General features: G+C 47.2%; 7 protein-coding genes across 7 annotated transcripts; 3 read left to right on the top strand and 4 right to left on the bottom strand.

Moving 5' to 3' along the window:
- Positions 1-539: 539 nt before the first annotated feature.
- On the top strand, positions 540-1977 carry C8Q69DRAFT_519797 (putative elongation of fatty acids protein; the record flags this gene model as incomplete). The annotated part of the gene is made up of 4 exons (XM_028633479.1): positions 540-947; positions 1002-1071; positions 1127-1339; positions 1399-1977. 4 exons carry the CDS (start codon positions 540-542, stop codon positions 1746-1748), a joined length of 1041 nt encoding a protein of 346 aa, XP_028485972.1. The 3' UTR covers positions 1749-1977.
- A 483-nt stretch (positions 1978-2460) lies between these two features.
- On the top strand, positions 2461-3978 carry C8Q69DRAFT_519793 (hypothetical protein; the record flags this gene model as incomplete). The annotated part of the gene is made up of 5 exons (XM_028633478.1): positions 2461-3217; positions 3301-3332; positions 3387-3431; positions 3486-3666; positions 3834-3978. Exons 1-5 carry the CDS (start codon positions 2853-2855, stop codon positions 3976-3978), a joined length of 768 nt encoding a protein of 255 aa, XP_028485971.1. The 5' UTR covers positions 2461-2852.
- Positions 3979-6947: 2969 nt separating this feature from the next.
- On the bottom strand, positions 6948-8337 carry C8Q69DRAFT_464851 (hypothetical protein). The gene has a single exon (XM_028630453.1). The coding sequence runs from the start codon at positions 7967-7969 to the stop codon at positions 7205-7207; it is 765 nt and encodes a 254-aa protein (XP_028485970.1). The 5' UTR covers positions 7970-8337; the 3' UTR covers positions 6948-7204.
- Positions 8338-10606: 2269 nt separating this feature from the next.
- C8Q69DRAFT_444061 (major facilitator superfamily domain-containing protein) lies at positions 10607-12780 on the top strand (the record flags this gene model as incomplete). The annotated part of the gene is made up of 4 exons (XM_028628972.1): positions 10607-11092; positions 11153-11481; positions 11532-11603; positions 11658-12780. The coding sequence occupies 4 exons, from the start codon at positions 10607-10609 to the stop codon at positions 12778-12780; spliced, it is 2010 nt and encodes a 669-aa protein (XP_028485969.1).
- A 2643-nt stretch (positions 12781-15423) lies between these two features.
- On the bottom strand, positions 15424-17731 carry C8Q69DRAFT_240393 (hypothetical protein). The gene has a single exon (XM_028626482.1). It carries the CDS (start codon positions 17422-17424, stop codon positions 15790-15792), a length of 1635 nt encoding a protein of 544 aa, XP_028485968.1. The 5' UTR covers positions 17425-17731; the 3' UTR covers positions 15424-15789.
- A 3038-nt stretch (positions 17732-20769) lies between these two features.
- On the bottom strand, positions 20770-21337 carry C8Q69DRAFT_464838 (hypothetical protein). The gene has a single exon (XM_028630452.1). It carries the CDS (start codon positions 20940-20942, stop codon positions 20781-20783), a length of 162 nt encoding a protein of 53 aa, XP_028485967.1. The 5' UTR covers positions 20943-21337; the 3' UTR covers positions 20770-20780.
- A 1395-nt stretch (positions 21338-22732) lies between these two features.
- On the bottom strand, positions 22733-24015 carry C8Q69DRAFT_498007 (hypothetical protein). Its single transcript, XM_028632291.1, has 3 exons — positions 23585-24015; positions 23349-23466; positions 22733-23286 (listed from the first exon to the last, which is right to left on the bottom strand). The coding sequence occupies exons 1-3, from the start codon at positions 23747-23749 to the stop codon at positions 22883-22885; spliced, it is 687 nt and encodes a 228-aa protein (XP_028485966.1). The 5' UTR covers positions 23750-24015; the 3' UTR covers positions 22733-22882.
- Positions 24016-24596: the final 581 nt, after the last annotated feature.

Here is a 24596-nt window from a genome sequence, read left to right as displayed (position 1 = left end):
GGACAGCAGGCCGGCCGAAACCAGAAGATAGCAGATCAGATTCCGGCTCCCTTGGCTGAAGTGAGGATGTACTCCGTATCTAGATGGAGCACGACAAGGGGACAATACGTGGTATGCAGTGGGTCTCAAAATTGGAATTGGCTTGCCACAGCATACAGAGGAGTTGTTGCGCCTTACGAGATGTCCTTGATACCTAAGACGGAGACAGTAGTATATATCCTTCCTGGCGACTTCTGGTCTCCGGTTGGGTTAATCTTGGTTTCCCACCTCGCTCATCTACGGGCTTTCTAGTTTCGGTTGGCGGAGATTGACCGTCGTTCTTTCCCCGGTGGACATCCATATAGTCTTCAAATATCGCTGTTCTTGTGGTTTCGATTTATCCCCTCTTCCTTCTCTCTGCCGCGCAGGAACTCCAGGACCAACATTCGTTAATACCCCCTCCGTCCGGTCTGTGGTCCTTTCATAGACAACTGTTCATCAGTACCTTATCCAGTTAATCTCCTCTCAATCGTTGCTTATTCAATCAATCGCCTTTCGCTATGTCTGCCAGTTCGCTGGACGCGTTCTACGGCCCAGCAAGCACAGCCTTGCTCAAGTCGTCTCCATGGGCTTTGTTTGACCGGACATGGACCTCCGTGACGGGGTATCCTGCTGATGAATTCAAGTTCATCCCCGGAAAGACGCCTATGGCGACTTTGAAGGAGACCTTGATCATGATCTCCCTCTACTACATCACCATCTACACCGGTTGGGAATTCATGCGCAAGCGTGAGCCCTTCAAGCTGAACACCTTGTTCATGATCCACAACTTCGTCCTGACCGGAGTCAGTGGTGCATTGTTGGTGCTCTTCCTGGGCCAGCTTCTTCCATCGCTCTGGAAGCATGGAGTCTACAACTGCATCTGCGGTGACCCCGGTTGGACCGACCCGCTGGTTACTCTTTACTACGTATGTATTATTTCCCCCCCGCGAAGGGAACAATCCCGCTGAAAGGTCATCCAGCTCAACTACCTCACCAAATACGTCGAGCTCCTTGATACTGTCTTCCTCGTCCTGAAGAAGAAGCCTTTGAGTGAGTGTTTCCTGTCATGCGCAACGAAACTGCCGTGTTACTGATAGCCATCTAGCCTTCCTACACACCTACCACCATGGTGCTACCGCCTTCCTCTGCTACACTCAGCTCGTTGGCCACACCCCTGTTTCATGGGTGCCTATCACACTCAACCTCACGGTGCACGTTGTCATGTACTGGTACTACTTCCAGAGTGCCCGGGGCATTCGTGTCTGGTGGAAGGAGTGGATCACCCGCCTGCAGATTGCGCAGTTCGTCCTGGACCTTGGTGTGTATTCTCAACAGCACCCAGGATGAATTATTTTCTTAACTGACTCCTGCTCCCAGGTTTCATCTACTTCGCTACCTGGGACTACTTTGCCAGTATCCACCCTGAGATGAGCCTACCTCACGTCGGCCGGTGCGGCGGAGAACCTTTCGCTGCGGCGACAGGCTGCGTTATCCTCAGCTCGTACTTGGTTCTGTTCATCTCTTTCTACATTGCGACCTACAAGAAATCCGGTAGCAAGCCCCGCAAAGCCAGGGCCCAGGAAACAGCGTCCGCGACTGCCACTGGACGAGCTGCGGAGACCTTGAAGTCGGCTCGCAGCAGACTTGGAAACGCCAGTATCGACATGGTCGAGTCTGGCAGCCGGGGCCAGTGGACGGCGGCCGCAATCCAGGGGAAGGCCGAGTGATTGCTCCTAGAAAACCGATTCCACGAATTACCCACGCGAGCCCTATGTGAAGTCATCGGTGGACCAGCCTGTCGATCGCTCATCCGTCTCTATGGTCCCTGCAGTGTGGGGCGCGGAACGGGCTTGATATATCTTGGTTTTAGCCAAGTCGATCTATATCCACCTCCTTGCGCAGGGCACCCTCGTATCCGCTTCTCACTGTTAATAATCCTTTCATTAGCCATCAGGGCATCCTGTGGATTGGCTTGTCCCTTTGAATCCATCTTTTGTTTGTCTGTCAAGCTGGATCCGTCCGGCACCGTATGGGAGGGCACCGATCCAGGTTTAATTAATAATGGTTGCTGTGGTCTGCAGCCGTCACAACATATATATACTTACTCCGTGTCATAGCCCACGGGCGACTCCTCATCCATAATATGATTACTGGTTATCCTTAAGATCCTTTTCATTGAATTACTGGTAGTCATAATAGACCCATCTAGATGCTTTGGAGGTGTTGGAGCCGTGTAAGGTCGCAGCGACCGTGTATTGGTAGTAGATAAGTAGTGCATATCTTGATGCTCGGGAAGATACCTAAATTAAGTACTTAAGCGAAGCCCGCGACCGTGTTGGCATGCAGGTCTCACTTCAGCCTTCAGCATCCCTTCGTGTTTATTCCATGGTTTCTGGGAGTTCGTCGGAGCCATGGATTGCAGCCCCCCGATGTGTTCATCTTCTCTTAATCTAAATTACTCGGGATTTCGCCAGCGCGTGGACAATACCAGAATAACTGCCGTTCCGTTCCCGCGCTCTTTTCTGGTTCAACCAAGCTTTCCTGACATCGCGCCCTGACGATCTCCGTTCTTCCTTCTGACCTTTCCTACCATCACATTCTTTACTTGTTTTCTCTGCACAATTCAGGCCCTTGGGGAGTTTGTCTTTTGATCTGGGCCAATTCACGGATCGGAGATCGGAGGTCAACGCCGCCAGCTTGACATGTGTGGTTCGGATAGATCTGCCATGCAACTGGGGCTGGTGAGAGAGAGCCTGTTTCACGTCGGTACCTTCTCAGTGATTGCAAGTACTTTCTGTGGATGACTCCATACAGATACCTATATCCGATCGATGTTGTGTTTTCGTTTCCCATCGGGAACGCCGGGATCATTATTGCTGTCCTGTTGGACTCCAACCATGCCCCGTGGGGTTCTCTGGCAAACACTTGACATCACCAACACGGCACGGTCGGCTTTTCCAACCGATCGCATGGAGAAGATACTCGTTTTTCGGACTAGAGTAGTCATTAGCGTGAACAAGTTCAGGATACAGCATCATAAATTGGCAATACTGGATCACAGTAGAGACAGCTGGCAGTGCCAATCCTTGGGCAATAGCAATGATGTCTATTATAGCGGCATCTTGACAGTGCGATTGTATCTTGCTCAGCCACAAATCTATCGAGGGTTCTTTTTGCGATTGTGCGGGACGAACGAGTAAGCAACAACAATTACTCAGCCACTGGTGGAGGTTGGTTCTCACGGCACATGGGAATCATGAAAACCCTAATAATACATAGATCCACGAATTGCACCGCCACGGATCCAGGAAGTACGTATCTGCTCTGCCACTTGTTCGTTTATGCCTTGCTTCTGCATCCACAAGGTTGCTCAAATGCGCATTCCTCATGCGGATGTCTCGGCCATTCGTGTAAGCCACACTTTATCTCCGTGTCTCGTCTATCCTACTGGAACCATCTGTTAGCGATTCTGATTCTGCTCAGCAATCAGCTAGTCTGCGCGGCGGAGAAGTCTCAAGACCAGAGAGACCTGAGAGAAGAGGAAGTGGGGGAGGCCTCTGATCTAGAAGTCCTTCGAAACCCTTTCCTATGCTGCTGTCGAACTTCATGCTCGCCTGGCAATTTCCTCGTAGACGTTATACCTGAGTAAGTCCTACGTAGGTACGTGGATCCCATACAGGCCAGCAAACCCTTGTACATACATACATACACTCCGTCCCCAACAGACCAAAGTCCCCGAGGCCAGACAACCTGGAAATGTCAAGGAGCCTCTTGTTGTTTCCGATTTGACATGACTTCTGTTGGGTACACAGACGTTATCCAGATGCGAGACAGGAGCGTTCCGATGTGCTCTCTGCATACATGTTTGGTTTCAGGCTACCGATGAGGAATGGGCCAGTTCGGAGACAGGGACCTTCTTCGGCCACCCTCCGGCCTACCTCCCACAACTGGACATAGACGCATAATCATACCACAGCTCACCGAGAACAGACTGTATCATCAAGCACTCCTGTTTGTATGTTGACGATTGGGTCGTCCTGCGATCGAGATTCGAATACGACTCTCAGGCCCCCTGCCGGCGTCTAGAATATCTCATCTCCCCATGCACTAGCAAGGTCTATGTGGTGGTACTTGGTCCAGAATATTATTGCAGTACCACATTCAGCCATGCTACAGTGACAATGCTAACATGCTAACGAGTACGAGGACATACATGGGTTTCGTAGTAGTTACGCAGTATAGCCGATGTGTATCATGGCCCAAGCTCAGGTGTTGCCGCTATCTATGTGCATGCGGTAGTCACCACTGACACGAATGCAATATGCAGGCAGGCAGCAGTATGTTTTTTTTTTTCTTTCAATATCGGACATGTCATATGCTACGCTATTAGGGGTCTTTCTCGACTCGGGACTCTGTTTTGCGGCATTACGCCGAAAATCTCGGGCGATGAAGGAAGACAGACATAACCGAATAATACACGGTACGTATGGTACTACTAATACACATCGTATAGCTGCATGTTGGAGATGCAAGAATAAATAGTATTTAGAATCAAACTATCTCCTTAAAACTAGCTGTAGTTTATGCTCTGATAATAATATTAACTAACTAACTAGATATACTTCTTAATCTGACGGGATGCAGGATATAAACTTAGCATTATTAAGATCTATACCTAATACTGAATCCTGATTAGTTAATAATTAATTTACCTATTTTATCTAACTTATCTATAAGGCTCAGCTCTTAATTATATGGCCCCTATATAGCTTAGTTAGCTAGCTAATAATTCCAAATCTTACTAGTTTAACAGCAAGATAAATTATTTATAACTTATAGCTTACCTACTCCCTTTAATTATAGATAAGCCCTCCCAGTTTTTTACTTCTTACTAGATTTTTATTAAAATTTTTAGGTACCTTTTATATAGGAACACTATATAAAAGGTACATAAGGTAAAAAATAGAACATATTTAATTATCTCAATAATTTATTAAGGAATCCCTTTATTTTAATTAATAGTATTAAAATATTATAATATAATAACCTATACTTTTAATTTGAAATTAAAATCTTGATTATTAAAGTAAATATTTGCTTTTTTTATTTTCCCCATATAAAAAATATTTGGTGAGAAATCTTTAAATAATAATATATCACTTATTTTTTATTAGAGCTTTTTAAAAATTTAAATATAAGTTATTTAGCAATAATATTTTAATATTATTAATTAAAATAAAGGGGTCCCCTAATAAAATATTAAGATAATTAGATATATTTTTTTTTCACTTTATATACCTTTTATTAGTATTCTTATATAAAAGGTACAAATAAAAAACTAATAGGAAGTAAAAAACCGGGGGGGCTTATTTATAATTAAAAAGAATAGGTAAGCTATAAGTCACAGATATTATTTGTCGAATACTAATAATACCTAATATTCTATCTCTTACTCAAATTAAGCATTACCTTATCACTTTACTGCGGGGATGAGGAGTAATATAATATAATTTTGGGGGGAAATTTTAGGGAACTATATTAGGTATTAATAATATAGTTATATATAGTACTACTAATACGCATTGTATAGCTGCATATTGGAGATGCAAGAATAAATAGTATTTAGAATTAAACTATCTCCTTAAAACTAGCTGCAGTTTATGCTCTGGTAGTAATATTAATTAACTAATTAGGTATATTTCTTAATCTGACAGGATATAAGATATAAACTTAGCATTGCTGGGATCTATACCTAATATTAAATCTTAATTAGTTAGCAATTAATTTGCCTATCTTATCTGACTCATCTATAAGGCTCGGCTCTTAATTATACAGCCCCTATATGGCTTAGTTAACTAGCTAATAATTCTAAATCTTGTTAGTTTAATAGTAAGATAAATTATCTATAACTTATAGCTTACCTACTCCCTTTAATTATAAATAAGCCCCCTTGGTTTTTTATTTTCTACCGGATTTTTACTAAAATTTTTAGGTATCTTTTATATAGGAATACTATATAAAAGGTATATAAGGCAAAAAATAGAATATATTTAATTATCTCAACAATTTATTAAGGAACCCCTTTATTTTAATTAATAGTATTGAAATATTATAATATAATAACCTATACTTTTAATTTAAAATTAAAATCTTGATTATTAAAATAAATATTTGCTTTTTTTATTTTCCCCATATAAAAAATATTTAGTGAGAAATCTTTAAATAATAATATATCACTTATTTTTTATTAAAGCTTTTTAAAAATTTAAATATAAGTTATTTAGTAATAATATTTTAATATTATCAATTAAAATAAAGGGGTCCCCTAACAAAATATTGAGATAATTAGATATATTCTTTTTTTGCTTTATATACCTTTTATTAATATTCCTATATAAAAGGTACAAGTAAAAAACTGGTAAGAAGTGAAAAACTAGGAGGGCTCACCCACAATTAAAGGGAGTAGATAAGCTATAAGTCACAGATACTATTTGTCGAATACTAATAATACCTAATATTCTATCTCTCGCTTAAATTAGGCATTACCTTATCGCTTCGCTGCGGGGATAAGGAGTAGTATAGTATAATTTTAGGGGGAAATTTTGGGGAACTATATTAGGTATTAATAATATAGTTATGATTTTCAAAGCCCTACATACATATGCATCGATAATCATCCGTGCGCTCGGGTAAGCGGCGATCTGGATGCAGGAGGGAGCGATCTCGAGATGATCATTGTTAACTTATGGCTTTTGGCTTTGACTTAAAGTCTGCGTGATCTTCACATTTAAGCATAATAGATTCAGCAGAGGCGCAGGGACTACGAACTAACTAACTAGTTATTTACTCTAGATGGAGGTCAATGCGTTTTATTAGGTAGCGATGCAGATCGAATTAATCATTCACATTAGACGATCCGTGACTACACCATACATACTATACTAATCATGGGAATCATGAAGAAATAGCCCCGAAAAGGAAATCTAAAAAGAAAAAGAAAAGAAAAGAAAAGAAAACAGAAAAAGATAGAGACCACAAGAACCAAAAAAAATACCGCCCCTCCTCTTCGGTCCTTTCTTCGATCAAACAGTCTGGAATAGACAGGTCAAGGCGAAGACAGGGGAGGGAGGAGAGTAAAGTTTCGACTGGAATTAATAATGTCTTTTTTTTTGCGCGTGATATATCACCATAGATCCCGACGCAACCCCAACGCATCGGCCTCAGCGGTGAACTCGCCGTCGAGCCGATCTAGTTCGGCGAGAGACTTTGCGATCTCCATACCCCGTTGTCGCTCACGCTCGACCCGATCCCACGTCCACTCATCTTCCGCCTGTTTGCGCATCTCCTTGGGACCGGCAGAGAAGCCGCCCTCCGAGTCCTCGGACTCTGGGGAAAAGTAGTCCGTGAGCGCATCCCACGTCGACTCGATCTTCTCCGCAATCTTGAACGGGATGTCGTACACCTCCTCTGCTTGGCGCGAGAGCTTGAGCTTAGAGAGTGGTTCTTCGCGCAACGAGGCAAAGAAGTCCTCCTGATCGGCCCTAGGGGGCAAGAGTCCGGAAGCCTGCAGCATAAGCTCGGGGGGGATCGTTCGCCGACCTTTCTTCCAGACACACTTGCTCAGTGACGAGGCGAAGATCGCATCCTCTTTCTTGGCGAGGTCCTTGAGCTTTCCCTGTCGGCGGCGCACCTGGCCAGGCAGCAGGGTGAAGGAGCGCGGCTTGATCGCGTCTTTCCGGACAAAATGCGTCACGATGTACATCCATTTCTGGTCCCAGGTCAGGACGCGCGACCAGATCTCGTAGCGCTGACATGGCTTCACTTCGCGACGGAATGTGCAGCTGACGGCCCCCAGCGCGAGTCCGACCATGCCGTCTGAGCTGCCTAGAAAGTCGAGAGACTTGGTGTTGCGCGCATAGTCCACACCGCGATTGAAGAGAGTGCACATCAGGTGGCATCGGGCCACGTCGAGGTCGGCAAAGTATGTGCTGTTAGACTCTGTGAAAGGGCGGTTAATTATAGGTTCAGATAGTAGTTGACTCGATGATCAGTTCGGTGACTCACTGTGCAAATTGTAGTCCATCTCCATCAAGGAGCCACCGGACGATATGATGAGAGGTTGAAAGAGCTGTGCTGGGCCTGGTTCTTTCTTGTATCTGTTCGAGCGTAACACGAATCGAAAGCCTCTAAGGAGGCGGATCTAGAGAATAAGTTAGAGATATGACTTTTTTTTTTTTGATCTCATAACAACATGCGTGGCTCTGAGCCGAATAGAAAACAGAAAAATACTTACATGCCACACCAATGGAAGACATTTGAAGTTGCTCAGAATGACCACAATAAGTGTCAACTTCAATAAAAATGATATCTCAAACAACGCGCCCAGATTCACGACGGGCTCCGAGATGAGCGACATGATGAGCTCCTGTATACTGCCAGTGTATGAGAGCCAAGTCTCTAATGCACAAGCATTACTGAAAAAGAACGAAACGACGAACAAAGAGGATTAAGGGTCCCGATTTTTACCCCGTGGAGAACTTATTATTATTATCAGGTACCCTTCTTGAATTTTTCTAGCTGAGGGACTTTCTCAAAAGGTCCCTTTTTTCCACGGTTATCGAACAAGGCGACAAGAACGATATGATGAGCGGAGCAGCATACATCACTGAGACATTCACAATCCTTGGCCCACAACCCATAGGGATGACATGCCAAACGGAATCTCCGGCGTCAGCACGCGGGTCGAGGGTGTCTAGATCCAGACCATCTAATTCGGTCGATTACTTCAAGTGTACAGTACTAGGTAATCCTTTTGGACGCCAATGAAGTCGATCAAGGCACAGTTGTTGTATCCACATCCCTTCCCGTGGAGCGTGGGCAAGTCCCTGACTCTGATCTGACTTCGAGGAGGAGAGAGAGAAAAAAAGGATGATTACACGGGAAGTTCTTGCTCGTATGGTGCCCCCCCAGATATCGTCCACCCTCTCTGATAACGCGAAAGATTAGGATGTCCTCATTTTCTCGAATACCTTGCATGACTACGCTTTAGCCTAGCTATATTTGGCCCGTGTATACGGGATGGGCGTCGCGAGTTTGCATCAATCGGGCTTTGCCATGTCAACTCTGCGATAAGCAATAACTTTGGTATACAGTAGAACAAAATAACCATGAACAACACTGAGATCATAGCCAAGTCAGTGTTCCCGGATCTGATACCGACACCGGTCATTTGTAGCGACTGGACGAGAGCGGGCCCGACAGACGGGGTGCCGATGGGGAACAATGGATCGAAGAGAGGGGGAATGACAGCAAGCACGCGGTGGTTGTGTAGATCAATACCAACACAATACGCAAGTCAGTTGGTTGATAATTCATTGTAAACTAGTTCACTAGTTCAACTAACTTAATTAATTACCCTTAGTCAGGGACCGGGTAAGATCTCGGATGGTTGTAACGATGTGACGGTGGCGGTACAATACGGTCCTGTATTGGTATGGTCAGCGAACAATGGGAACTTTTGTTTTGTGCCTTATCTCGACCTCCTCTCAGCCTTGCATTTCTCCCTGCCACTAATTGGCCCTTCTTCCCTCCCCGGATCTCGTCAACACCCCCAGAATGCCACACTTGGCAATCTGATATCGCTGTCGTATGGAGTACAACCCTTGCCCGTCCACCTTTTCCATGGTCCTCATCAAGCCCCAGATTCGGAGTGTCCGAGGTTATCACGATAGCAACTCGCTGCCGTGGAAGTGGACTCCCGACGAAATGCTCCATCGAGATTCCCTGTTTCCTCATGGCTAAATTTTAGACCTGTTGTATATCCGGATATTCGGACAGCTCCACCGTTCCTAGTTCGCACACGCCTACGGTGGATCATGGTCCCTAGCTCTTTTCTTTTTTAAGCCACCCGTTGGTTCGCGAAAGCCACGCTCGCCAGGTCAAGTACCAGTATTGATTATTGATACCTCCACACACCTAAAAGGAAATCCATGATCGGAAAGCTGATGCAGGAAAAACCCCGAACTGTCGGATTTGTCATTCCCTTGCAGCGATATCAAAAGGTTGTGGAGATTCTGGAGCTTACAGCTGGGACCGTGATGTGGTGATGTGAGGGTCGCCTAGCTCTAGCTGTAAATAGTTTTCCACGGCTTGCCTGGCTGCCTGCTTCGTCATGGCTTTATTGCGTAGCCCTTTCGGGTGCGTCGTGGGGAGCCAGTATTGCATCCCTGGGTGGTCTGTAACATTCACGGTTATACGAACCTGCTCCTCCAGCGGCAATGCTTGTCCTGGATCTGCGCCGTCCCCCAAAAAAAGTCCAATCCAATTTCCAATAATGAGAGCTGTCGGCAGGGTATCGTATTCCCTGCCATCTTGTCTGCTCCTCGCGTAGCCCTATACTTCCCACTTTGTATATGCCCCTCGATCCGGGTGAACTCATATTCAGTCCCTCGTGCCTTTTCTTTTCCCGTACTCCACTGCTGGATGAGCTGTACCAACCTCTTTGATTTTGTTTTTCTGGTTCTTTCTGCTCTTGTTTGCTCCTCAGCATTGGTAATATAATAACCCGCAGAGGAAGGACCTCATCATGGTATCTGGTGGGGCTGTCACCAGCACAGAACGCATCCTAGATGATGGGCGGGTGTCACAGTCTCCGGAGTACCTGACAGCGGTCGAGGAGCATACAGAGTGCGAGTGGGAGGAGGGACAGTTTGACGACGCCTTGACCGAAGTTGAGAACGCCTCGAAGAGAGACTCTGTGCTAGGTCCCTCCACGCCCAAGCCCGAGGGCCATTCCAGACGGGACTCCAAGATCGATGAGCTAGTCAAAGAAGTAGTAGACAACAGGACATCCTCTACACCCACCTTGATGCCTGTTGCGTCGAAGGAACAGAGGGAGCCTGCTGGCAACAGTGACCTGGAACGAGGTGTCGCGCCTCAGGAGACTGAAGAAGAGGTGGGCAATGAGAAGCGGAGAGAAGAGTATCCAGGCCCTCTGGCGCTTGGTTTGATCACTATCGGCATCTGTCTTTCAGTCTTTCTCGTTTCCTTGGACCGAACAATCGTCACAACGGTATGAAACATTCATCCTGATGCTTTAATGACTTATAACTCACTCGATCTTTTATCGCAGGCCATCCCCCAAATCACCAATGATTTCAACTCGACAAGCTCCGTAGGCTGGTACGGGTCTGCATATCTGCTAGCAGCATGTGCTCTGCAGCCCACCTACGGACGCATATACACTCTTTTCGATATAAAATGGACCTTTCTTCAATCTCTCGTTTTCTTTGAGCTGGGAAGCTTAGTATGCGCTGTTGCGCCAAACTCGCCCGCGCTGATCGTGGGAAGAGCAATTGCAGGATGGGGCAGCGCTGGTATCTTGACGGGGTCTTTCATTGTTGTGGCCCATTGTGTGCCGTTGGATAAGCGGCCTCTATACACTGCTGCGGTGGGAATGATGTGAGTACACCGCGTCCAAGTAGTAGCAGCAGCTTCTAATATGACGACAGGTTTGGAATCGGTGCCGCAGTCGGTCCACTTCTAGGTGGTGTTTTCACGGGGCTGGTAACCTGGCGCTGGTGGTAAGTTTGGTCCCCAAATTTCTGAGATTTGCTAGGCATTCTAACAACTTGTAGTTTTTACTTCAACCTGCCCGTTGGCGGTGTTACCTTGGTCGCGATTTTCTTCTTTTTCAAAGCCACCAAACGCCCGTCCCAGAAATTACCGGTCTGGCGACGGATTTTGCAGCTCGACCTTGTCGGAAATGTGCTACTTCTGGGCACCTTCATCATGCTCTTCCTGGCTCTACAATACAATGACGAGGGCATTCCGTGGTCTGACCCGATGATCATTGGTCTGCTAACTGGTTTTGGAGTCTCACTCGTCTTGTTTTTGGGATGGCAATGGTACATGCAAGACCGCGCTCTGATGGTTCCAAGCATCCTGCTGCAACGCAGTGTCTTGGCCAGTTGCGCCGCGGCATTCTGCATTTATGCCACTATGCTCATGCACGCATATTTCCTTCCCATCTGGTTCCAGGCTATCAAAGGAGCATCTGCCACTTCCTCGGGTGTTGACATGCTTGCTTACACCTTGGCAAATGCAATTATCGGAATTATCACCGGTGTTGTCGTTACAGTGACCGGATACTTTGCGCCACCAGCTATTCTTGGTTGCGCAATAGCGACAGTTGGTTGCGGCCTGTTGAGTACTTTGCAACCTCACACGTCTACGGCCAAATGGGTCGGATATGAGATCCTTGCCTCAGCTGGACTGGGCATGGCTGTCCAGCAAGGCTTCATTGCTGTTCAGCGAGTACTTCGCATAGACCAGGTGCCTATTGCGACTGCTGCTGTGACCTGCTTTCAGAGTTTAGGAGGCGCCGTCTTCGTATCGGTTGGAAACACGATTCTCAACGGTGAGATAATCAGAGCTGCTAAGTCGAACAAGCTCCCTGGAGTCGATATCGCCAAAGTCATCGCAGCCGGTGCTACACGATTCCGCTCTACGGTACCTCCGCGCGCTCTTCCAGCTCTCATTGGAATTTACAACGGCGCCGTCCAGAAAGTCCTGATCGCATGCATTGTCACAGCCGGAGCTGCCTTTGTCTCAACGCTCTTCCTTGAGTGGAAGAGTGTCAGATCTGAAGAAAAGGCGAAAGCTGTAAGCGAAAATGATACGAGTGAAGACGAACCTACTCATGGATCTGCTGTCCCTGAGGCTACGTCAGGCCAGAACAACGCAGAAACAAAAGCATAAATTGCGCTTTTGTGCGTCCTTTGAACATACCCTTGACTTTTCTTCGTTGTTATTTCCATGAGCATACCATATATGTTCGCATATAATACCCCCTCAACGAGGTTAATTTTAGAACCTAATGAAATTGTACAGTACATTATTGTTCTCTTGATATTTTTTTTATGACGTATATGCCAGTTCACTGGCCAGAGACAAATTCGAAGACTATAGGATTATTAGCTAGGAATACGTAGTTTCTGAATCGAACCTGTCGCAGATAAGCCACATACGTTTTTGACACAAGCTTATGAAAGGTTAAGAGCCCACTCCCATCCCTCGGGATATATCTCTTGCGCCTGCTGCAGTTCCGCTACTGGCAACTACAGGACAAGCCAGAACTCAATACTGAATCTAGAGTAGAATCCAAAACCTTAAAAGAGATCCTCTAGATCTAGATCCAGCTGGCAACGAGTCTCAGCATTCACACAATAACAAACTTCTTTTACATGCCATATCAATGCCCAATTGCACATTACCATCGGCGTCCCCGATGTTGTATCACAGAAAATTTCGCTGGTTCCCTGTGTTCTAGGCTTATTGCATAACTGCATTCGCACAGTCACAGCTGTCAACATAATCTCGGGGATTTGAGACAGCAAAGCCACCACCCCCACTCTCTCCCATGTGGTTTATGTTCGTACTCGCAGAGTGATATTCCCCGATGCAAGGGAACTTGGCGGTTACACAAGTAACGCTCACATCATGGCGAGGGGACGTGTAATATAATATGTAAAGGGCGGCAGCGGCGGCACAGCACGGACATTTTGCATGACATCAAGAATCTTTGGGTCTTGATATTGCAGAGTATCACATTTCTGACGGCTTTATTTACCCACGTACCGTAAAGTGGATCTGTGCTGTAAGCGTCAACAGAGAAATCGGACCGGCGCAGCGATCTCTGACTGCGTGCCGGGCACAGGGGTTCTGAGGCTTCGGTAGGGTATGGTATAGCAGTCTCATTATCAAGGGAGGCATATACATGAAGATCAATTAGTAACTGGAGCCAACGCGCAAGCTATATACTTCAAGGGAGGTTCTCTTTCTTATCGAGTCGCACGGAATGCTTACCGGCTGTTAACCTGGGCCTGGCAGGCTCCGTTGATAGCCCTCATACATCGCATGATTTATCTGATGTGATCCATTTCCGGCCTCTTGCGGGGTGATTAGCATCTCTAAATCATATTCTTCGGGTAATAGATTGAAGTCATAGTTTTGCAAAGTAACTGTTTGTTGATTAGACATGTTTATTGTTAGCCTAATTGGGAACTTCAGTATTTACGGGCTCAATACTCTAAGTACTTTTCATAGGCGAAGTTAGGCACCACGGTCTTAAGGCATCGAATACTTCCTACGGAATTTGTCCGTGTTGTTCTGCTGGAAATCTACGCGCATCATGTCCAACAGTCAATCTCACCAACATCTACATACTTATCTCGTCGTACTTTCCCCCCTTAAATCAACCCATAAACTAGAAAAAACACTTATACCTAACCGAATCAAATCTTTCCAGACCAGAAGCTGTTCGTTATTGATTGACTAATTACATCACAGACAAATAATCTACACTCACATTCAACACTGAGGCTCAGCTCGGTTGGGGGCCAAAAGCTACTTACTTAACCGACCGCATCTCGTGATCATCCCCTCATCAGCAGGCAGGGCATTTTAATAACTCTCGTCTGGGACAATATCGCACTCTCATGACTATCTACTTCATGATCTTCCCTCGAAACAGCCTTGCATTTCAAGCGTCCGCATCGAAAAGACGTTCAACGAGGAGCACAACCCGCCGCCAGCCTCATGCGTTAAGTATATGCAGATCACCTGGCAGTGCAGTGTGGGGTATATATCACCCATTTCAGCTTCATAAAGGGGGGAAAAGAATGTATGACCTTTTATATGTCTAGCTCCCGGTGAGAGTGTCATCTATTCTATAGATTTATCTACCCATCCTATCCGATTGCATAAAGTGATATCCACTAAAAGATAAAAAAAAAAAACCAGGTACCTACCTACTTAGTCTCCCCTCAACCTCATTCATCCATAAATCAGATCTCGAAAAAGTTAACAACAACCCCCCCACCAACGCAGATCACAGAAACAGAGTATCTGATAACGAACGAAACGAAATGGGATTTTTTAAAAAACTCCTCTCTCGAAAGACGCCCGAGGAAAGGAAGCAGGCTCGCAACAATAAAGAGCGAAGTCGACGATCGCGCGCTCTCGAGCGAGAATTGAGACATCAGAAGACCTGGCAAGGTTGGAGAAATGCACCTCTCGTCTGGACTCCTCCCTGGTTCGGGGCTGAGGAATATCGGTTGAAACGATTAACATAAAGGACATGACGTCTCTCCGTGTGTGCACTTTGATATGCTGCGAGGGCTTCGGAAATAATGATAATGCATACTCATCACGGTACCTTACTAAATTCTGCGTTAGTTGAACAGCCATGCAAGGCTTTACGGTTGCTGCCCCGCGCTCAGTTGCAATATTGAGCTTTGTTATTGATACTGTGTCTACGTGGAACAAGTAATATCGTCTCATACATCTGTTCACTGAGCACTCTCGTGTCCAGATATTGAACTTCTTACATTGAGAAAAGAAAAGAGAAGCGTCAATCTGATATAGACATGTAAATGCATCGATCCAGCCGATGATGTGTGGATACCATGACTAAAAAGGAAAATGAGCATGTCTATGCAAAGCTTCCACCCAAGAGTAGATCACAAATAAGGAAAGACAAACGAAAGCCGCCCGGACGAGACCGCTGACAGAGAATATCACATCACACGCTCAAACAGCGCCATCATGCCCATTTTCTATCTTCCATCAAATGTCTAGGGGAAAGGGGTGTCATATACTCATCTATGCGAAGGAAACAGAGTTTTCAGAGCCTATCAGAAATGCAACAGGTGAGGCGGAAGAGACAAATCTGACTGTTAAAACAAAAGTAACGAAGAGAAGTCAATGTCACCTCGTGGAAGGTGGTCCCATGGTGCTTTGAGGTGGTTCAGGAGGTCGGTTCTCCGGAGCAGGCGCTGAAGTCGTGGTTGGTGGCTCAGTAGACACACCAGCCTCTCGGGGATGGGAATAAGACGAGTAGGAATTGGACGGCTGCTCGCGATGATGGATCTCCGGATAACGAGATTGCTGGGTTTCACTTTCACGGTCCCCGCGTCTTTCCGTTTCAATCACCTCAGTAGAAGCCCCAGAGCTCTCGTGCCTTTGGTCTCTCCGCTCCACTCCAGCATTGATACTTGACCCTCCGGTTGGGGGAGTCGATCTAGGAGCTGGTGCTCTCTCTTCGGCTTCGCGCAACTCCCGATAACGCGATTCATGCGTTGCAGGACCATCACTTCGTTGTCGCAGATGACCGGCTGAACCTGACCGGCGGCTGGTGCTCCCGGGAGTTGTTTGTCTAGGAGACGACCTGTGCGATATCGCTGGAGACAACTCAGCCGCGCGAGAAGAAGGTGCGGGTGCCGGCTGATGAGCTCCCTGGGCTTTTCGCTTCCTCCCTGGAGAATTCTGATATTCCGAACGGAGATGCGACTGTGGGTGTGATGAGTAAGGAGAAGAGTCTTGTGTACTTCTCCCTGATGGCGTGTTTGGCTGCGAGTGACCCGGAGGTACCCAATGGTGGAAATATATGGACGGCGACGCTTGTTGCTGCTGCGATTCCTGCTTTACCGAAACTGGCGGAAGTTGAGGAGGACCTGGCGGATACTGTGCTGCCCCCATGTTTGCGGGAGGAGGGTGGATGTGCATTTCAGCTGTGTTAAGGCGTGAGAGACTTGATGTCGGTTGGGTTCGGGTATCAGCTGGGGGGCCCTGCAATGAACGACCATGGCCGTATAGGTGCTGTGGAGGCGATACCGGCACGGTTTGCTGCGAGAGACTGGCAACCGCCTGCGCGCCATATGGATTAGGAGGGATAGTTCGGTTATCCCGACGGACCTCTGGTTGGAGAGGCGATTGATGTGCGGGTTGCACCGCAGGGGGCGGTGGAGGCAGCGTCGGCGGCGGCTGAGTTGGCGGAAGCTGTGATGGTTGCAGTGCCTGTGTTTGAGCAGTCGTTTGAGCAATAAAGTGCTGGATCAATTCCAATGTCGCGTTTGACGTGCCTCCTCCAGCGATGCCAGTAAATATCAGTGGAATCAAATGCGGTGGCACTCCAGCCTGGACGGATTCTCGCAATATACTTTGCTCGATTTTGCGCTGCTCCAGCCTGATGCTCTCCTGCCGCGTCCTTTCCTCCTCCTGCCTTCTGCGATCCTCTTCTGCCTTTGATTGAAGCCAATTGCGCATCGAATCGTCCGCATTTTGCCATTGGGGCGGAGGCGGAGGCAGTTGACCCATAGGAGCCATGGCAGGCAGACCCGCGTCCGGAGGAGGAAGGGTCATCGACGACGGAGGAGGAAGTCCTCTGCGCGCCGTGTCCATAGTCCGTTCTGGTGCCCGTTTCGCTGACGCAGGCGGAGTTGTGCGCTCAGCAGCTGGGGGAGTGGAGGAGATCCGTGAGGTAGGAATGGACTGCCGGACGATGGAGTATTCATGGGGGCCTTTGATCCCGTTCTGACTAGGCGGCTTCAATGTGAGCAACATGAGCGCAAGTCATATGGGACCGGGACGGGGTCCTGGTGACGACAGATACCAACAGAAAATAGGATATACAGGTAGCTGTGCCCCCTCAATAAAAAGAAAAAGAAAAAGAAATGCTGGATGGTGATACAGAAGAAGGAACGAGTCACTATCAATGCATCGGAACTATATAATATAGTTCATAGAATAGGTATATGCAGGGACATAGGAAACCGCTAAGTCAAAGGCATGAAACTGTTCCAAACCTGTATAGTTGGCACATGGAGATAGATGACCAAGAACCATGAGGCTCGACCGGGGGGGGCATTGGCAGAATAAAAAAGGGCCCCAGAACGGTTCAAGCTCCAGGCTGTTTGACAGGAACAAAACAGATCTGGAACGATGGGCGGATCGCCGCAGTGGGTAAAGGAAGGCGTAGCCGGGGGGGTTTTTAGTAGTAGATAGTAGTATGTATGACAGTATGTACAGAACACTTGGGGAAAGAGCAACTGCCTCGATCTGGCAGGCGCCCAGGACACTAGCTTCTTTAGGGCAAGACCGATAACGCTATTCAAACTTCGGAAGGAAAGAGCGAGTGAGGATCCATCGGTTTCCCGATCGGGACAGCGTCTGTCGGATGTTTTTAGTGTCGACTTACCTTAGGGATAGTAGTGTAGTAGTCTTGCCCTTCTGCTTTGCCCTCGTCAGCTCACCCGGCTTCTCCTCTCTCCTCTCTTCCTCTTGCCTCCGGGACCGCTTTGTAAAAGGCCGGTGGAGAGCTATCGACGCTATCGAATCCCTATCGAACGTCCAAAGAACCCTTTGCCCACCTGGCCTGATGAACGCTCAAACGAGACGGAATCTGGAGCGCGATTGCGCGTTAGACCTTCAGGCGAGTGGAGCTCAAAGTCTCATGCCGGCAGGGCTGCTCCGTGGTCAGCGGCTCGAGTCTCCCTGATGACGACGAGAACAAAACACATGCAAAATCGTACCATACCAGCAGATGACAGTCAAGGCCGCTTGCAATGAGTTTCCCTGTTCGGGTTGCACCAGCACCCTGGCGGAACCTTTCCGCAGGGGTGAAGCTCGACAAGAAATCCTCCGAACAGGATCCTCCGAGCACGAAATGCCGCGTAGACTTTGAGGCCCAGAGAAGATCGAATCAGAAGCCGAAGTCGAGGATAGACACGCAGATTGGACCGTCACAACAGTGATTTCATGCACCAGACGCTGGGCGCTAACACGGATATGAGCACAATCCTGATACGTGAACCCCGCGCAGAGGGGGCCGCACAGGACAGATTGGGAGTTCGTCGTCTAGGACTATGAGAAAGAATCCCAACTTACGGGACAACCCAGTGGGGGTGAGGAAGCGAGAAAGCCCAGAAGGCGAGGGAGAAGACGTGTCTAGTTGGCGCTGACCCAGGCTTATAGTTTTCTTTTCTGTTTAAAATTATGTTCTCGACTCATTATTGTAAGACTCCGTGCTGGTCACGGCTAGGTTAGCCGTAGTCCACGTCCATTTAAAAGAAAACATTTCTTTTTTGGGCGTGTTGGTGGTTTCGAATGAGCTCCAAACGGGCAGATAGCGCCAGTGATTGGGGCTGAGCATGTTGAACCTGACGTCAATTTCTGGATTGGCCCTTCATTGCAGCGCCGCAGCGGCTTGGTGGATGCCGCCGCCATGTGTGATCACATCGGACCCCCGACAGCTATGTACCATATAGACTCTCTAAGGTACCGATAGAAGGCCCTTCCTGTCTTCCGGAAAGGCGCTTCGCTTTTCTATCTTTGCCAATCTAGGTATTAGCGTCTCGCTAACCCTGGGTCTGGAGATTGTCTGGCACCCGCGGCATGGTATTGGATCCCCACGAGACATCGGGAGGCGCAAGTTAAGAACAAGCCTGATGTCTGTCGTCGCGGGCCAAAACCCGGAGATTTGCTAGACTACCGAAGCTGGCGCCGGCAGGCCACGAGTCTAGTCACTTCTGCTGACGAATCTCGGAAGTCTCGTCTCTTTTTTTTCTGGCCGCAGGCTTTTGCTAGGGTACGCAGAGTCGCAGACACGACCAGAGTCGCTTCATTCCGACTCGCTAGATTGTCTGTTCTAGGCAATTCTTGCATTTCTGGAAGGTATTCAACAGTCGGTGACATGCTCTGGCCAACCGATATGAATGCAGCGAATTAGCGCGGAAACCTTCGGTCGTCCTACCGTCCTCTCCATCTAGTCGGAGGTCGGGGTTAAATTAAAATGAGGGTCTGTTTAACCTTTCTGGCTGGGCTAAACACACGAATGCTTGGTTGTCTCTAGTGATAATATTAATATAATGATCATTCATCTCAAGCTTCGGCAGCAAGCATGGGGCCGAGAATGCACAGTCGAACGACCCTGATGCCGATGAACAGCCTGCAATCTCCCCTGCTTATCGTAATCCAGGATCTCGACGTGGTGGCATGCAGTCCCTGGTTTTGAGAAAGTTTGCTGACCGCCGCCTCCCAGAAGTGGAAATAGATCCTGGCGCCGGTAGCATCATTCTTCATTATCACCGAACACATCCCGATTAGGGACGAGTAGACCCGCAGGCAGTGGCACTACAACGGTCCCTTGTCGACAGAGCTGTCTTCGTATCCTTCCTTTTCTCTCTAGGTCTTTGCCGTCAAATATTATCTTTGCAATTGTCGGATGATCGGCTCTGAACAGCCGTGGGATAAGAAGAGAAAGAGAAAAAACAACAGAACATGGATATACACGCCAAAGGTTGAAAAGAAAAGAAAAGAAAAACAGCAACTTAGTAGTATCGCACAACGACACTTACTGTGCACCAATGGCGGCAGGAATTTGGCCCCATCCTGGCGACAATGACAGCTTCATAGTTATAAGTTAATGGACTAGACCAGAATTAGTCAGAGGTAACGAGTTGACGCCGTTTCTGGCCAGTTCGTTGAGCGAGGGCTGTGCGAGTCGACAAAAAGACGTGGTTTGTGGAGATGGATTTACCGCCAGCAAGCGGGCCGCCTGTCTTCGTTTGGACTTTGGACTTGGAGAAACAGTTGACTAGCTAGTAGTCTCCACGTACACGTCCCCATCGAAGCGCAACCTCGCAAGTAGAGCCTAGTCTGTAGTAGTTCATCGTTTGAGATTCGGCAATGCAAGATTCCATGTCCCGGTTGATGCAAAAAGCTGGGATGGATGGTGGTTGATGGAGGATGAGATGAGCAAGCGGTCCGACATTGGACGAACTTCCTCGAATATTGCAGACTTCCTATTTGGGACCTGGAGAGATGGTTCAGCGTTATGCTGCTAACGTCTCGCGTGAGCTCAGTGGTATGTCGCTACTTTGGTAGAACAGCACACGGCACTACTATGGCTATTATGAATATCATTCCTCGACAGCTGGACAAGTTCCCCTCGTCACCAGAATCGCTTTTCTTGGCTCTTTCAGCATAACATCCCCTGTTCGGGAGATCAAATCGTCACGAGTACTGGAACTGATCGCAGCTAGCGTCTTCATGCTGCAGGGGACAATGACATCGAGACCCATCTCGTGGTTTCCAAGTGGGGAGAGCACAAACGCCGACCTACGAGACTGACTATACGCTAAAAGCGCTGGCTGATCGTACGCATAACATCAACGACATGGCCGCTCCAATCTCATAAGGATCGTTTCGAACAGACGGGACGATTCAGCCGGCCGAGAGCAATAAGGGCCTTGACTTTCATGGGTGCTGCTGTTGCACCTGTCATTGCAACAACAGTACGTTTGCCTCGCGGAACATGATTTTGGACAGTAGAAGAGTTCAATCTTACATGGTGCTGGCTATGTAGATCCCGCTTGTAGATTGATCTATAAATTTCCGTATTAGGTCAAAGGATAGAGAATTATCGTGTGCCTCGTAGCCACAAAGAAACTGGAGTCTTTGGCCTGTACGATGGGAAGGGATACTCTAATATTACTAGACTCCAGGGCCAGAAAAGAAAAATTGAAAAAAAAAGGTTTGATTTTTGATTTAGTTTTTGGCAAATCGTGTATAAGTCAAATGGCGAATGTCTACTTAAGATTATACTGAGATTTTTGTCCCATCCGCCATTTGAAATTTAGCTACTGGTCCTTGACACAGTTTTACACCACAGATAATCTACTATAGTAATTATACAGAACCTTTCAGTGGTGGCTTTCCAAAATTTGGATACGTCTGGGGATCTCCGAGGTGCCGATATCACCATATCCCTCCGCCCCAGGAACCCGGCTGGTTTTATCGACCACGGAAAGGGCCATAAAATTCGACTCTTCGAGCCATGTAGTTATAATTTGACTACTCAGGCAGTTAAAGATCATTGAAGATCGATTATGTGTCGGTGTGTTGCTGTAGATCTAAGGGAGAATCAGCTCTTCTAACCAGTGACCGTCATGAACCGATCGATCGTACGATACTGGAAGCATACCTGCCAACACATAATCATAGAAAGTAGGCGACAGATTTCTTGCAAGAAGACCGTATCTCCCATCCCTTCGAGTCTAATCATCATAACGAGAACTTCAGATAGGCCAACATTGCTATTGCCGCTATACTTCCTTGTTCTAAGGACTGGAAGTATGCAGTTATAGGTGATACATCAAATAAGTCTAGATATTCGACCCCACATGCTTCATTTCCAGCAAGGTAGGATGGAGAAAGCAAATTTTCATTATAACATCCCTGAACTCCCGTATTACTAGCGTTCTGGCTTCTGAGAAGTCTGCTGGATTTATCGGTCTTCTCCTGGCAGTTCTGGCAGCTGGTGTCTACTTCTCAAACCTTGAAGATCCAGGATCAGCGCTCTGAACTTTGTCTGGATTTCGATATGCCTAAGCGCGACTCTGTGAGATACTAGTTAATGATTCTCTAACGTATCAAACTAATAGTCTCTCGCTGTTGTGTTTTAGAATTAGGACGCATGGAAGCATCGTTGGGTCCTAGGACATTTAGCTATCAATGATTCCACGGAGTATGCATTACCCACTCGTATGTAGCCGGATTAAGAGCCATAACGATCGGAAATGAAGACATTATGGGACAGAGCTCTGGTGTGATAGTAAAAACCTGCTTTGATTTACGTAACAGTTCTTTTTGCGCCATATCATCTTGGAAGTATCGGTTTGTTTTTTTTTTTTTTTTTTTTTTGAAAAGGACCGCTTGTGTTTAGGGAAAACAAATGAGCTGAATATTGATACTATCTGGTGGGCGCTACAGCTATCCCATATGCTATATAATAGAGCTTGAAAAGTGGATGTATTAGACCGAAGAGGATAAAGTCCGGATATCTATAGAGTTCCTCAAGCAACCAAGGAATGCGTCTTCGAGTCTTGGTTGAATTGCGTCATCCTGGAACGGGGGAAAGGTCGACGAAGCCGTCCCTGCCAAATGTTCTTGTCCTCATCTTTCCATTCTGTGTTCAGATTTCGGACGTCGATGCACAAAGTCCCAAGATCCTATTTCCGTATCAAATGCTTTTCTCCCATTCTTGCTTCCGTGATCTGACATTCTGACAACATATAACCGCTATGGCATCATGGGATTTGCCAGCCTCGATAATGGCAGACAGGATGTAATTTGTGAAGCGGTAGAACGGGGTCCCCTGCTCCTCCGTGGGCATAATTTTGAAGCCGGCCTCTTTCATAAACGTGCCAGATCTTACTGCGACGCTCGTCCCAGTCCGGGATGCGCCCGGCAACATTGTGCATTGGGAAGTCAAGGATTCCAGTGTAGTCAGGACGATATATTTGGTTTGCTGCATTGTGCCACGGTCAGAACGGTCGTCACAGTAAAGATTATCTTCGTCCCCCGCTTGTATCTGTGCTTTGAGCTCGTCCCAAGCCTGTGGCGACGCGAGGTTCGTTCCCCATGCTGGAGGTTCGTCAAAGGAAGGAAATCCTGATAGGTAAGGTCATCAAAAGCAGGACTCTTACGAAGTATATACTTCTCCAGCGTTGATTTCCCACGGACCGGCTCAGCACCATCAGAGAAACGATAAGAGACACCGCGCAACTTCTGGGGGCGGCGTTCAACGTCGAACACATCCCGAGACTATATGCATGTCCTAAAGCATGAAGGTAGTGTCGCTGGGCCTTGGGTGCCGAAAGTGGTTGACGGTACGATCGGCAAGGCGACCTGTATCCCATCGAAACCGCTCCACGGATAATACCTCCGTATGAACAATATATACAGCAGTAACCACTAGCCTATAATATGCCTCTAGGCCTCGAGTTCTACCCCATGCTAGATGGTTTCGAGCCGGGCCATCGCGTAGACGAACGCCAACACCGAGTCCCATACTCGTGGCAAGATCTTTGTCTGCCGTTTCTCCCATCTCTTCCACGCAACCTGCGCTGCCCTCGTTCCAGTCACAATATATGGATACCTACGAAAACGTAGGTCAGCGCCACCATGACAGTTACAAAGTCTCTGATCATATCCATGTTGTTGGCGATGCCTAGGACTCGAAAAGTCAGGAAGAAAAGTAAATAAATGCTTGGATCCCATAAACTGGGGAGGTGGCAGTCCTGTCATGGTGCTGGGAGCGGATATAGTTCCCCAATACCGGAGGAGGCAGGTGCTGATAGTGACATTTGAGCGTTCCCAGAACTGCTATTTCTATAACCAGTGCTCCCTAAAGCTCAATAATGCCCTCTTCCAAATTCGTTTCTTTCTTGCTTTTCTTCCTCAAGAGCACATTATAACTCGCCGTTATGAATTTTCTCTCAAAAGGATTCCCCAATGACTTTTCTTGCGAATCATCTGGCGTAATACGACTTGATTGTCGAGAAAGAAAGATGGTAAATATTATGCGATCAACAGAGCCATGTATAAGTATGACGATCTTAATGCGCCCATTTGTCTGGGTGAGCCAGAATGCGCGTCGTTGCGCAATCGAGTTTATTTAAGGCTCCATCTACGGCCCAAGATGAGTGTCAATCTGCATTGTAACATGATGCCGATATGACAGATGAATGGATAAGCCGATCTCAGCAGGGATGGTCAAACAGAAAATAAAATATAAAAGGACGGTTCAGCATACCACGTGTGTTTTTATATACCTAAGACCATTGAACGGGGCTTCCAGAAATGTGCTCACTTTAAGGTAGAGTTGCTATCCCAGCGGTGCTGATAGATGGATTCTCAGGAGGAAGAAAGCTAAGTTGCTAATCTCCCGGGAG

The sequence above is a fragment of the Paecilomyces variotii genome (genome assembly GCF_004022145.1).
Source record: "Paecilomyces variotii strain CBS 101075 chromosome Unknown C8Q69scaffold_4, whole genome shotgun sequence".
NCBI classification, from domain to species: Eukaryota; Fungi; Ascomycota; class Eurotiomycetes; order Eurotiales; family Thermoascaceae; genus Paecilomyces; species Paecilomyces variotii.
This window is presented reverse-complemented; position numbering and strand designations above follow the sequence as displayed.

What these genes read in the sequence shown, in the direction of transcription:
- C8Q69DRAFT_464851 (XM_028630453.1), bottom strand. Translation starts at nt 7,969, where the DNA reads ATGTGCACTCTCTTCAATCGCGGTGTGGACTATGCGCGCAACACCAAG.
- C8Q69DRAFT_240393 (XM_028626482.1), bottom strand. Translation starts at nt 17,424, where the DNA reads ATGTTGCTCACATTGAAGCCGCCTAGTCAGAACGGGATCAAAGGCCCC.
- C8Q69DRAFT_464838 (XM_028630452.1), bottom strand. Translation starts at nt 20,942, where the DNA reads ATGGGTCTCGATGTCATTGTCCCCTGCAGCATGAAGACGCTAGCTGCG.
- C8Q69DRAFT_498007 (XM_028632291.1), bottom strand. Translation starts at nt 23,749, where the DNA reads ATGGGAGAAACGGCAGACAAAGATCTTGCCACGAGTATGGGACTCGGT. An exon ending in TATATATTGTTCATACGGAG is followed by an intron (nt 23,467 to 23,584) that starts GTATTATCCGTG and finishes ACATGCATATAG; the next exon opens with TCTCGGGATGTGTTCGACGT. An exon ending in GCTGGAGAAGTATATACTTC is followed by an intron (nt 23,287 to 23,348) that starts GTAAGAGTCCTG and finishes ACGAACCTCCAG; the next exon opens with CATGGGGAACGAACCTCGCG.